Source organism: Babylonia areolata, chromosome 22 (genome assembly GCF_041734735.1).
Source record: "Babylonia areolata isolate BAREFJ2019XMU chromosome 22, ASM4173473v1, whole genome shotgun sequence".
NCBI classification, from domain to species: Eukaryota; Metazoa; Mollusca; class Gastropoda; order Neogastropoda; family Buccinidae; genus Babylonia; species Babylonia areolata.
In genome coordinates, this window is record NC_134897.1 from 25,392,954 (window position 1) to 25,407,895 (window position 14,942).

Consider the following 14,942-nt stretch of genomic DNA (forward strand, 5'->3'; position numbering starts at 1 on the left):
TCAGAACAGATCTGTTATCTTTTTCCTGTTTCTTGTGGGGTTTTTTGTTGCTTATTTTTTCAGAATATGTCTTTAAACATTTTTTTTTAGAACAGGTCTGTGAACGTTGTTTTTTTTCAGAATAGGTCTGAGATTTTTTTTTTTTTTTTTTTTTTCTTTTCAGAACACATCTGTTATCTTCATGGTTATTGATGTTTTTTTGTTGTTTTTTTTTTTTTTTTTTTTTGCTTTTTGTTTTTGCTTTGTTTTATTGTCAAAACAGATAACAGATCTGTGATGATTTTTTTTTTCAGAACAGATTTGTGATCCGTATTTGATTTTTTTTCAAGAACAATATAATATCTTTCTCCTGTGACCAATTTTTTTTTCCCGCCCCCCAGAACCATCCGTTTGTGAAGAAGTACGAGTGCTCTGACACGGACATCGGGCAGTGGGTGTGTGCGGTGATGAACATCAAGCCCCCTGCCAACAGGTCCAGCATCCACCACACCTGACCGGCTGCCCTGACCACACCGCAACCACCACCACCACCACCACTACCAGCAAAATGAAGGGAGACCACCTTGTAGCACCTGACTTCCCCTGATGCCCTTCCCTGTTCTGGATCGCGCTCTGGAGCTCGAGTTGTTGCACCGCACCGCTCTGTCGACCTGGATCCAAACCGACGTCTCCATGACACAGGGCACCACCCTTCTCCCCCAGCCTAACCTCCTAACTTATTTCTTGCAGTTTCACTTCTGATTTGTAACGTATAAATCAACATTTTCTTCTGTTTTTGTTTTTTCTTCTTTTTTTCTTGTCTTTTGAAATGTATGGTGTGGGAGGAAAAGGAATTTGTTTGTGTCTTTTGAAATGTATAGTGTTGGAGAAAAAAGGAAATTAAAAAAAACCATCTTGAAATGTATGGTGTGGGAGAAAAAGGGAATTGCAGTTGATACGATATAAATATTAATCATGACAGTAGTTTATACTAATGATGATGATGATGATGATGATGATGATGGAGCAGCAGTGTTTCAGGTAAAAAAACAACAAAGATTGGATCATGGATTGCAGCTGTTATAACCAGAGTCTTATCCTCATGTTTGTAAGTGTCGTCAGTGTTTCATGATGCATACAGATCGTGTAAAGAACAGAATCTGTGATTCTACTTGTTCAGAGAGAAGAAAGGGTTAATGAGTAGACATCATTCCAAAGAATAATGCAGCACATTGGAGAGATTATTATCTGAAATTTTTTCAGCTATTGGTTTTAATCTGTTATGTATAGATTATATGTGCCAAATAAACTACAAGATTTTCAGATTAGCCTGTTATTGATTTACTGGTAATGTTAATCTGCTAGTTTCTGTTTTGTTTTGTTTTTGTTTAATGAGTGTGTTAATCTTCTGTTTTCTTGTTTTGTTTTTGCTGAATGAAAGTGTATGATGTTTTCTTCGTTGTGTTTTGAAAATGTACATGTTTGATCTTCAGTCGTTGTTTTATGTTTGATCTTCTGTTTGTCAGTTTTTTGTTGTTGTTTTTTATCTTGTGATATTTGTTTTTTTAACCATATACATCTAGACAGTTTAATAGACCATGATATTTGTTTATGAGCATACGTTGCATACATCTGGATAGTTTGTTCAGATGTTGCAGACAAAGGTGATAAGAAACCTTCATGGTTTGCTTCTCAGGTTCGGCAAAGTGAATTGATTGGTTCTGATTATCAAATGATATGAGCAGAAACAAACAAATCCTTAACCCGTATCCACTATTTTATACACAGGTATACTTCAAAACAAATAAACAACTTGTCCATTGCACTTGCACTTTCCCCAGTATTACTAGTGCCTATGTGCACATTGTGATGTTAGCTGTATGAATGGGGAAAACTTACATCAAGTTAATTAGCGGCAGACATGATTAGTTTTAGATAAACATTTTTTTTTTTTATAAGAGAGAGTCAGAGAGACAGTATAACAAGCAAAATACTGTAATTCGATCATCTGTTGGAGCAGAGTGCTGGAGTTTATCGGATGGAAGCAAAATATTGTAATATGTTATTCTGTTGGAATAGATTGCAGGAGACAGGATGGAAGCTGAACTTGTTCATGAAGCTGCTGATAGGGTCCATCTTGCCTTAAGCTTGAATCATACCTGTGTTTCAAATCATGTTTGTCGTGGGATGAGCGTATGTGGAGACAATAATTTGTGATGGTAGGCTTTTCTGCCGTGCTGCTTTGGCATCTAGGGGTATTTATATTCATTGACAGCTCCTGATTATCAAGAGCATTAACAACCAGATGAGGCTGACGTTGTGAATTTGTCATTCTTTAGTTCTGAAAGTTTGGATTTTTATTTAATTTATATGTTTGTATGTGTGTTGGTGGATTAACAGCATATTCTTTGAAAATTATTTTTCTTTCGAGTCCAGAATGTAAAAAGAAATTTTAATATCATGCTCAAAGGTTGCAAAATTTTATATAGTTGTTATTTTGTGAATTTATGAAGTGAAAAATAAGAATTTATTGCCGGTTTCATCACTGTCCTGATCGTGATAAACATAAGCAGCTTATGTGGAAGACACATTTAACAGCTGCTCCTCAACATTTTCAAGTAATGTTAATGAAGATACCGAGTACATTTAATGTTTTTAGAATTTTTCTTATGGAATAACTGACAGAATTTATTATAACAATAAAAAGGGGTAGGGTTTGGAGGGTTGGGGCTGACATTCATGGTCACTGCTATCCTGACCATATTCTGAATTTTTTTAATTGTTACAATGTGCATTAGTCGTTTGGGGAATGTGATGTCTGCAGGAAAAATAAGAAAAGATACATGAAACTCTAAAGTTGTTCAGTGTTTTGGTTATTGAAAGACACATAGCTTCAGGAGCAAAGAGTGGATTTGATACAGTTATTTGCAAAATAAACGTGAACATTGGCCAATAGCATTCTGAACTGTTGCAACAAATTATGTGAGCCTCACATGCGTCCAAACATGGTCTTTAGTGGAACCGGACGGCCCTAGACTGACCACTTGGAGGTTTGGGGTTTGATCCTGGTAGGTTGGCTTTAAAAGTCTGAGAATTATTGACCCCTGACTAGCTTCCACCCACTGTTTTGAACATGCCGGGGGCTCAGGTAGGAAGGGCGTAAATCTGAATGGTTAAAACGGTGGACTTTAAGTCTGTAGGTCCTAGGTTCAAATCCAGTTCACAGCACCTGCTGGGTAAAGTGTGGAGCTTTTCCCGATCTCCCAAGTCAACAGATGTGCAGACCTGCTAGAGCCTGAACCCCCTTTGTGGGTATTTGCATGCAGAGCATCAAACATGCACATTAAAGATCTTGGAATCCTTGTCTGTGTTTGGTAAGTTATGGAAACAAGAACATACCCAGTGAGAACACCCCTGAAAGTGGAGTATGCTTTCATGTCAGGGTGAAAATAGTCATTCTCGTGAAAAAGGAGGAGAATGGTAACATTTCTTATCCATTTCCATAACTGCTACCGAAGATTTCCTTCATCTTGTCAGATTTGTTCAGAAGCGTGTGTGTGTGCGTTGTTCTTTACCCCACCATGACACACACACATATGATATATTTTGCTTTGTTACTTAAGCCAGTGAGGTTCTTTACATTGTTCAGTGGAACCCTTCCCCTACCCCCTACCCCTGGTACCTTTCTCTGTTGTACTCCGGTATTACTAGTTTTTTTGTTTGTTCTTTTCTTCTGTTTCATTTTAATAGATTGTTGTTTTCATTTTAATGTTTGCACCTGTATGTCCAGTCCGTTAGTTTGAATTTTTTGTTTGTTTGTTTGTTATTGTCTTTTAGATCACCTGCGTTGTAAATAAGTCAGTCTGTTGATCAGCCAAACTACAGTTTGAATGCTTATGTGTATTTAAAAAAATTAAAAAAAATTAATGTAAACAGCACAGAAAAGAGACTGGAAACTGAACAGTGAACTGATTGGGGAACAGGAAGATGAAAAAAAAACAACCCCATCTGAAACTGACTTTTAGGAAGATGAAATCCACTTCACATAAATAAAAAAAACAAAAACAATTTCACATAGTGTTTATCCTGAAGTGGATATAATAACTTTTTATTAAGTGTGCCATTTTTTTTATATTAAGGACAGCGATGATTTTAGCACTCCAGTCAGACATCAGTGTGTTTGTTTACCAGACTAGATACGGCCCAGTTATCACAAATTGTTTGTAGCTTTCGACCTAATCTTGAACCATTTGTACATCATATGCTATACAGGATTTGATTTTTACTGTAGCAAGTGATATGTGAGATTTATTTGTGTTGTTACAGGTTTTTTTTATATGTTGTATTAACTTTCGTTGCAGCAAATTATATGTCGGGATTTAATTTGTAATCTGACAAATGATTTATGACCTTTATTTGTGTTGTTACAGCTGTCAAGATTTATTATTATTCATTTATTGTTCTGTTATAGATGTTGTATTTATTTTTGTTGCAGTGCATGTTATGTAGGATTTAATTTTTGATTCAGCAAATGATACGTGACATTTATTTGTGTTGCTGCAGTTGTGACAATTTTGATTGTTGTTGGGTTTGTTTTTTTTTTAATGATTTTTGTTATTATATATGTTGTATTTACTTTTGCTGCAGTGCATCTTTTGAAGGATTTAATTTTTGTTTCAGCAAATGGTATTAGACATTTATAATTTGTAATGATACAGGGGTCATGATTTATTGTTAATGTTATTATTAATATAATTTTTTTGCTGTGTTTACTTTTGTTGCTGTGAAATATATATATATAGGATATAATTCTTCATTCAGAAAGTGATGTATGAAATTTGTTTAAGTTGATATAAATGCCAAATAATGGTATTTACATTGTATTATCTTTGTTGCAGTGCATCATATGTAGGATTTGATTTGAAATCCGGCAGATGGTATATAACATTTTTTTGTGTTATTATAATTGTGAAGAAAAATGTTCTTTTTCTTTTCATGCTGTACTGATTTTTCTTACTGTGGTTGGTTTGGGTAAAGATGTTCATCGGTGGCTTTCCATAATCAAATAAAGGTGGTTGGTTTCCTCTCCTCCCCCCCCCATCCCCCCTTCCCGGCCCCCTTTTTGTACACTACATTTTGTTCCCTAATCAACATATATTGAAATTCTGTATGCGTTATTTTCAAGATACACATCTCTTCCAGACAGAAGTTGACGCTACTATCAGCGTAATGATCTGCGAGTACTGAATACTGGAGCTTGCATTGCAGCGAGCTGATTGTGACGTCAGGTGTGTGAATGTGAACGCGTGTGAGATTCTCCCTTTCTCTCCCCTGTGCCCATATTGGTCCTACACTCTTTCCGAACACTGTATGTATGTGCCATACTAGGGCAAACTGTATGCATGATGATATTGCAAACAACATCTATACTACTACTACTACTACCACAACTACTACCACTAATGATTATAATGAAAATAATGATCGCTTTTATAATAATCCAAGACCATAAAGCTTTAAAAGAAAAACAAAAAACAAGAAGAAGTAAACCCTTCCTCTCGTGTGTGCATCCATGTTACATGGATGGATTCCCTTACCCACCCCCCTCTTGCCCCCTCACTCCTCCACCCTCCGTACGTGTGTGGAGGGGGGAGGGTTTGGCGGGGATGTGTGAAGTTGTTTGCAAGTCTTTCTAAATGTCCTGTTGATAAACTGGTGTGCAGTATAGCTAGCTGTATAGGCACCCACTATGCCTTTATCACATAACCCCACAGCAAAGATTTGATCGCCTGTTAACTGGTTCGTTTGCATTCAGTGGAATGTGGAGATTTACAGTTTCTAGGCCCTGGCATGGCATGGTGAGTGGTGTTGGGTGTGTGTTCTTTGGCATGACTGGGGACAATGTATTGCCGGTTAGGGTTATTATTATTAATATCAGAGGACAGGTTCATTGTCATTGTTTTACTGTTAACATTTTTGCTCACGTGTTCAGTTGCATCGAATGGTAATAAAATGGCATATGAAAGATTTTTTGTGTGTTTCATGATAGCATCCATTTTATTTGTTTCTTTCTCTTTCTTTCTCTTGCTCTCTCTTCCTCTTTCTTTCTCTCTGTCTTTTTCTTTTCCTTTTTTTTTTCTTTATGCCATTTATGGTAATAAATGGTGTATGAAAGATGTGTTTTGTGACAGTGTTCATATTATTCAACTCCTTTTTTTTTCTTTCTTCATCTTTCATGTTTTTCTTGTGTGTGTTTTTGTTCAACCTTTTTTCTTCTTTTTTTTTATATAACAATGTACACACTACTTGTTGGAGTGAAATATATTTTGTCTGTTGATTTTGAAAGCGTATACCTGTGTGGACTGTTTCCCACCCATATGTTTGTATTTGCACTGACATGGAATTATAGTGTGTGGGCTGTTGTTTTTATTCTGTCTTTATCAAGGGAGTGTTATGTTATTATATGGGAGGGAAAGGAGAGACTGGGGAAATTTGTTTTCTTCTCCGACTCTTATAGATGCTACGTTAGAGTATGAAATACTCAAAGTATTGTCTTGCATTTGGAAAAGTGATGTTGTATACTGTGGAAGCAGTTGATTGTCTTGAGTGCATGAAATATGAAGTACACATCATGTCGTGCTGTATCACTAGACACATTTGGACAGAGATCTTTCACAGGCTTGGGAATTGAATATGGAAAAATCCCACAAGCCACCACATCCCAAAGTCTCACTGTCATTCTGTTTTACAGTCACAAAACTCGTGGGACGTTTTAGTAGATCAGTATTTTTCGTTTGCATGATGTAATGCATGATAAATGATACATCTGTATTGTAAGATTTCATTTGTGGCATGAAGTAATCTGACATGATAAATCACAAATTTGTATTGTATCAAAAGCAATCCAGTTTTTTCGTACATGTTAGTCAGACCTGATATATCATGTATTCACAATCCAAGCAGTTACAGGGTCTGTATTATATTATAATTCACCAGGTTTCTGTGTTAGTAATATGAAGTAAAAACAGTGGTGTAGTGGTGAATGTATCAAGTTCAAAAACAATTTATAAATAAAGACATGTATGATAACAATTATGACTTCATTCTGTAAATGACATGCTGTGAGTTAAAACATGTCTTGATAATTCTGAAGTGTGTTCGATCAATGATTCTTATCGAGTGAAAATATGTATCGTATAATAAATCAGTTCCACGTAAACTTTTATTGATCAGTTCACATAAAAACTTGTATTGATAATTCATGAGTGTGTAGATATCTTTAGGAATTAAGCACAGTTGCAGCACTGTGAATCTTAACCTGTGAAAAGCAGCAGATGGTTTGTGTTTGCTACAATTTTATTTGTATTTTATAAATCTGGTAAAGTCAATTTTTGCACTTGTTTCTCATGTTGGATAATTTATTTGTTCCCCATGATAAACACAGCAGCACTGCAAATTATGTTCAAATTTGGAAACAACTTTATTTTCATATTTTTGCACAGTTTTAGGTCTCTTTTTTTTTTATAATTGATGGGGGGCAGGGCTGAGGGGGGGGTGGGGATTTTGGGGGGGTATGAAGTTTGTTGTTGTTTTATGGATTTTTATCATATTGGGCAGAGTTTCACATCAGTGCTTTTCCTTGAATAATGGGAATATTTATTGATGAAATTATGGTTTCTAATGGATTTTTGTGGCAAAATTCAATTCATGTATTTGGTATAATTTCAAGTCAGTGTTTTTCCATGCATAAAAGAAATATTTCATAAGCAGTCTGAACTCAGTGATTTGACTCTTTCCATGATGTGGGTTGTTCAGGCTGGTTAATTGAATGTGAAGACATTAAGAATCCAAATCATTGGCTGTTTTGTTTTGTTTTAATCATGTTTTGGTCTTTTTTTTCATAAACAAATAAAAATGTATGAATATAAACCAAAGAATGTTGTTCACTTTCCTCCAGAATGTTTTTATTGTGTTTTCACAGTAAATTCAATGTACCCGCGATCATTCAGGTTTATAACCAGATACTTTGTTTCGTTTCTTTAAGACCGATAGAGCAATTTATATCACATTTTGTGCAAAATGTCTTCAGTTTGCCATATATGTTTGTTTAACATATGAGAGGGATGGAGAGCACATTGTGACATGTGCTTTACTGTAAAATGTAATTTACAAGAGATAAAACACTGAGAACATGCCATTTGCTCTGTTTCAGAATACTCAATATGAGTTCCTCATAAGTGTAAAGTTAACAAAAATCAACAAGAAAAGACAAGACTTATTACTGCTTGCTCTTGAGACCTGAACAGCACATTGGGTCAAACTCGATCAGGTGTCAGGTCAGAAATCTGCCCACTTTCCTTTGTAAATTAAAACATTTTTAAGCATACGTGGTGTAACATATAGTGAAATGAATCTGAAATGCTGTTTGCTATCTCTTAAGATCCTGACCACACTATTAAAGTTGTTTGGAACACATCAAATTTGCCCAAGACTAAATGTTAGCAAAGTAACAATCACATTAATGTATACACATTTGTAATGATATTGTCACTGCCACTTCCCAACAAATACATATATATGTATGTGTATATGTACAACCCATTCCTTTCTTTTCATGAGACTATGCCTCAGTATGTGCATTCACATTGTGAAGATAAGTAAGAAGAAGAAGAAAAAAGAAGAAATTGTCTTCCTCTTTGATTGCATATTTGTATGCTGCACAACCTGTAAAAGGGCCTCACTCTTTAGGCAACTGTCTTGTCAACAGCTGGATACCTGTTGAAGAAAATTTTTGTTTTAAGTAGGTCTTCCTTGTTCTGAGGTTGTCATTTCTGTTGGGTACTTTCTGGTAATGAGTTAGATCCACTGCATCTATCTATCTATCTATCTGTCTATCTATTCTAGCATTATAATGCTGATGTGTTTTGTTTTTCTTGGAGGGAGGGTAGGGTACTTTTTCTGTGTATAGTTCTTGATAACTGAGGGGAAACATAGCTTGTCATGATACAGTGTTGGATATATGGTTGTTTTTTGTTTTTTTTTATAATTATACCTTTTGGATTCATTCACTTAATTCAGTTAAAGAATATTTCTCCCATTTCCTCTACGGATAGGCATAATGCTGCACTTACTGATTCACTGACATTTTTAGTTTTGGCATAGTGTTGCACTTAACAATCCAATGAAATTAGCAGAGAAGGCATGATGCTGCTCTCACTGCCCATCAAAACTTGAAGGGTAGGCAAAATGTTGCACTTATTGACCCATTGAATCCTGGGAGGTGGGGGGTGGGAGGGAACCAGGGGGTGAGGGGGGGAATAATATTACACTGATCAATCCATGGAACCTGTAGGATGGGTGTAATGTTGCACTGATCAGTTGTACTGAAAACCCTCCCCCCCCCCCTCTCCCCCCTTTCCCGTCTGTAACCATCATTTGTTTTATGGTTGGTAAGAAGAGGATTTTATTTACTTGCAAGCTGGCATTGGAAACTGCCTGGAGCCACTGCTCCCAAACAAAAGCTGAGGGCTGTGTTCTGATGTAGGTCTCCCACCTCTCAGAACCCTAAGGCCTTAGTGTCTGGTTCATTCCCCTCTGCTCTCAGGTACTTAAGCCTTCTACAGTAACTTTTTTTTTTCTTTTTTCTTTTTTTCCACCATCAGACCATTGAAAGAAAACAGTTATAAATAGCTCTTTCATATTCTCACACCTAATTTTGTTGTTGTTGTTGTTGTCCCTTTGGACCATTTTAGGGGAACTGAAAAGATTGCTATTAACAATACTGTTTGCTTTCACTTGCATCCTTTTTGTTCTTTCATTCAGATGTTTGGTCAAAAGTTGATATATTCAGAATTTTTTTCCCGATATTCTGTTTACCTTTTTTTTTTTATTGTGAAGATTATACTCACCTGTTGGTGTAGCAGTTGTTTGTTTCATGGAGCCACTGTTGAGTAATTGATTGATGTTTGTACACATTATTTTCAAAGAATGTATGTATTCTTACTTATTGAATTAACAGTCCATAGAAAATCATACAGGTTAACATTTATTTGCCATGTAGGCAAACATATGAAAGCCAGTGGTACTGAGAGTCTGAGTATCCTTTCAAAATTCCAGACAGTTGCTGTAAAGAGTTAGACGAACTGTTATCTCTGATTGCATAGGAAAGACTGCTAATGTTTGTCTGATGGAATATACTTTTTTTTTTTTTTTTGGTCATGATTTGAATCCATCTCTTCCCATATGTATACTTGTTCATCTGACCTATAATATCTGTCATGTTTAGTTCCTTTCTTGCTTATTCGTTTTCATGTTCTGTTTTTCTGGTGCTGTCTTCGGAGCCTGTGATATTGTAGTGAAACCATGATTGTGTCTGTAATGGTTAGACACTTTGTGGTGTGAGCTGAAGTGCAGAATACAGACTCAATGGTTTCTCTTGTGTGTATCATACATTTCCCTCCCCACACCCCCCGTAAAAGTGATTCATGCCAACATAAAATAAAGAGATAAGGTCTTTTGCAAATAGTGAAAATTATGGTTTTTCTTGTGTTCTTTTTGTTGTTGTTGTTGTTAGTTTGGCAGTCCTGACATGGCTGTGTGCAGTCAGCTGGACTGTAAGCAGCAATGTCAGTCAGTTTGGCTGAAAGGTCTGGACTCTGGCGGAAAGGTCTGCACTCTAGCAGAAAGGTGAAAGGTCTTGAATAGCTAAAAGGTCTCATCTCTGGAAAAGTCATGTCCCTGGCTGAAAGATCGTGTCGCTGGCTGAAAGGTCTTGTCTCTGGTTGAAAGGTCTTGTCTCTGGCTGAAAGGTCTTTCTCTGGCTGAAAGGTCTTGTCTCTGGAAAGGGTCTTGTCTCTGGTTGGAAAGGTCTTTCTCTGGCTAAAAGGTCTCATCTCTTGAAAGGTCTAGTCCCTGGCTGGAAAGTTCTTTCTCTGGCTAAAAGGTCTCATCTCTGGAAAGTTCTTTCTCTGGCTGAAAGGTCTTAATTGTCTCTGGCTGAAAAACAACAACTTGGAGTCAGAGCTCAGAGCTGATAATAATGATAAGGATAATCACAACCGACCTGCATTAAAGATTGTTTCCTTTCTTTGTTTCTTACCTTGGTGAATTCAGAAAACTGCTCCCATGATTTATTTGTTGGTGTTTTGTTTTTCTGTTTGTTTATGTTGGGGGTTTTTCTCTCCAGTTTTCAACCATGAATGCAGAGCATAAATAATGATTTATTGATGTAATGTGATCATTTGTAGCCCGTGACAACACCTAAGAGTCCATGTATCCTTATTAAAGTGATTTTTTTTCAGAACTGCTGTGTTTTGTGGGTAGCAGAGGGTTTTCAGAGTTTTCCAGGAATCTGTAAGATCTCATTTCAGTACCTCTCTGTTCCTTCCCACACGGAATAAGAAATGAGGCTTGCTTAGGATTTTTTGGGAACAGCTTTAAGCCACATTTATTAAAAAAAAAAAAAGAAGAAGAAGAAGAAAGACCACATTGTATTATATTGGAATGGATTCATTCTACTTCAGACATTTTTTAAAAAGTTTCCTGGGACACGTTAAGTACCTGACCGTGTCATGAATGCATTCTACAACAGCACTTCGTCGGCTCGAAGAAATCTTCACTTTCAAATCACAAGTAAGCTCCTGCACACTGAATTGGTGGCTATCTCCAGAGTACTTTCTTTTGAACTGTGGTGTTTTTATTTTGAGGATTAATTGAATTGCATTTTTTTGAATACCGGTACATTTATTTTTGATGGCAGCGCATTGTCAGGGTTATTCAGATGTAATCATTTCTTTCCATTCCATAAAGAGCAAAGTATATATCTGAAGATGTTCAAATGGTTGAATTGTAAATACAAGATATTTATCTGAAGATATTAGATGGCTGAACTGTATTGAAAAAAAGTGTTGTTACATCACCATACGGTACAAAGCTCTGATTATAGAACCTCTAATTGGAATCAGCGCTTTGATCCATGTTAACAATTTATGCGGGTTTTATCAGCTTTTTTTTTTTCACAGGACTCCAGCAGGAAAAAAAAAAAGGTGCAGAGAGGGAGGTATTTTTAGTAGGAACCTGAAAGGAAGTGTTCTTTTTCAGGAAACCAGTCAATGAAAAATGCAGGAAAAACGGTGTTATGTATTGATGTTTGATAGTCTTATTTCGTGGAACCGCAACTGAGAAACAAAAAAAGAAATGGAAAAATCTTTATATTTGAGGGAATTGAATAGAGCTTTTTCTCAGAACCAAACCAGATTGGAGAAAGAAAAAATACATCCACCAGACAACCAGTGTGCTAAAAGCAATTTCGTATCCCCCCCCCCCCCCCCGCCTTTTTTTTAAGCAGGTGTAAAGCATAATGGATCAACTGGCATGCTTTGCACCTCTTTGAAACTGAAATCCTATTTTGATTATATGTTCTGTTGATCTCTACTTTTCTTTTTTTCCCCCATGAAGAGGGACGGGGAGACTGCATCAAAGGCAAGTACACTGGGTTGAGTGTGAATGGGAGAGAGGGAGTTTGAATGGGAGAGGTATAAAAGGGATATGGAGAAGAAAAGTATTAACAGAATTATAGGAACTATTCAGCAACCCAGTTGTCAGTGTTAGAATCCATTTCCCGAAACTTACGTTTCATAGCATGTTACATGGTTACCATATGCGAAGTTTTGTTGAAACATTTATTTCACTGCGTGTGGAGCAAAGGTACAGAGATGTGGTAGAATCTGCAGTGTTACCATTATTATTGTGTCACCAAAGTTGACTTTTTTGTGCGTACAGTTACTGGCGTACTATGTGAGTGTGTGTCAGGGCATTGGAATGCGTGTTGTTCCCATGATCTTCAACATCACTGTCTCCAGCATGTTGTGATTTTGTTGTTTAAAATGCTTAGATGGACATGTAAGGTTTAGTAATAAACAGTATACCAGTTTTCAGAAACTTGAAAAAAAAGGAAAAAAGACTTGTTCTTTTCATTATGTTGAACTGAAGGGGAAAAACTGTGAATGTTTTAATAACAGATAATCTGTATTTACTTTTTAAAATTGTTCACAAACACTGGTGAGATTGTTATTAGTATTAGATAGGACTAAGAAAGTTGTCATTCTTATTTTTTTTCTCTCTCTCTCTTTGCATGTTGAACAGGAACTCAAACTCTTATCATGATCAAAATGTATTGGAAAACTTAACAGATTGCGACAAAGCAACCTGTCAGGTCTGTTATTTGTGTTGACAATAAACCACAAGAGTGCAAAATACTGTGAATGTGTACATACAAGATTGACTATATAGAATGACTGCGGTGTTTACAAACTGATTATATTATTGCATATATATATGTATGACTTGCTTAAGTGTATGTTCTTGAAAATGACTGGTGTTTAATATATAATTCATTTTACCACTTACCCAAACTGCATGGAGCATACATATTTTATAATTTCATTATCCATGTATTCAATGTAATGATAACCACTGCAAACAAAAATGTGTACCAGTCTGGGAAAACCAGAATGGAATGTCACCAAGGCTGTACAAAGTGAATTGTACAATTTGCTGAACTGCTTACAGGACTTATCCGAACAAGTGGTACAATGCCCCAGAAAAAAAGTTCTGTATGGTTTCTAAATACTCTTTTACAACTTACCTGTACTCATCAAAAGATGCACAGTGATACTTCAGCTTGACTCCTTGATTGCCACTGACAGGAATGTTCATCAGCAAAGGGCTGTCAACTGAGACAGACCGAGTCTATAGGTCAGGGTGTCAGTCACTTGGACTTACTACTCTTGGTTTTGCATTACTTTTCAGTTTTGCGCAGCATAATCAATGCTTAAGAAGAGCACACAAAAACTCTTAGAATTCATGCAAGGCCGATCTCTCCTCACCAAGGCTCAGCAGTTGAAGGATTAACACATCTTCCAGAACAGTTTTGCAGCATCATGCATTATTCATGCAAGGCTGATCTCTCCTCACCAAGGCTCAGCGGTTGAAGGGTTAACATAGCTTCCAGAACAGCTTTGCAGCATCATGCATTAGTTACTTCTCTAAGAATTCATGCAAGGCTGATCTCTCCTCACCAAGGCTCAGCAGTCGAAGGGTTAACACAGCTTTCAGCTTTGCAGCATCATGCATTAGAGTAGTTACTTCTCTAAGAATTCATGCAAGGCTGATCTTTCTCACCAAGGCTTGGCAGTCAAAGAGTTAACACAGCTTCCAGTTCAGTTTTGCAGCGTCAAGCACCAGGGTTTCTGAAGTCATTTAAGTCAGGGGAAGGCGAGGCGCAGGTGAGATCTCCAGAGAGAGGAGATTTTATTGCAATTTTTGTTTTGTTTTTCTTTCCAGTTCTGATTCACCAGCTTTCATGACAACTACTGGTTAACTTGAGAACCAAGTAAACATGAAGATGTGGTGAGGAAAGAGGATGGGTGGCAGGGTTCAAGTGGAGAGAGGAGGACCTGAGGAAAGAAGGAAGAAGGTGGGGGGAAAAAAACTGCCAAATTTCTAGTTCATCTTCCAGCTTTATACGGACAAAAACTACAGTTATGGGCTGCAGCAAAGTTTTTGCAAACAGTGCATCGAGACCGCTGCATGCTGCCAAGAACTGTCTCATCTCTGATGTTAGACATGTAAAAATTGCTGTATCTTATTATCATCAACCCTTATTTATTTTTTTATAAGTACACTACTCTTATGACATGAAGCATTTGCTTCATTTAGGGCTTCTCTGAAAAAACATGAGGAATTTTTCCCTTTGTTGCTCTTGATATTTGTCTTAAGATGCATTCATTTTGTTTAGCAGTACAACTGAATTGAAAATATGTGACAGCCTTGGTGACAGCTCATACTGACCATTTCTCATTATTACAGCTATGGAGCAAGTTTCCCCCACACTCACCTGAACAACACAGTTGTGCAATGAAGCTAAGATAAAATCCCTGTCAACCATGCGGAAAGCATTATTT

The 14,942-nt window shown here is 36.6% G+C and overlaps 1 protein-coding gene across 3 annotated transcripts in view; it reads left to right on the forward strand.

Moving 5' to 3' along the window:
* The window catches only part of LOC143297254 (dual specificity mitogen-activated protein kinase kinase 1-like), a 33,684-nt gene extending 19,224 nt beyond the window's left edge, over positions 1-14,460 (forward strand). Inside the window, exons 11-12 of one of the 3 annotated variants that reach the window (XR_013057233.1) lie at positions 381-14,061; positions 14,165-14,460. Coding sequence is in view for 1 of the 3 variants with exons in the window: in XM_076609495.1 (XP_076465610.1) it covers positions 381-494 (114 nt within the window). In the remaining 2 variants the exon portion in view is untranslated. Of the gene's footprint in view, positions 1-380 lie in introns of all 3 variants that reach the window. The other 2 variants (XR_013057232.1, XM_076609495.1) reach the window with 2 other exon arrangements.
* Positions 14,461-14,942: the final 482 nt, after the last annotated feature.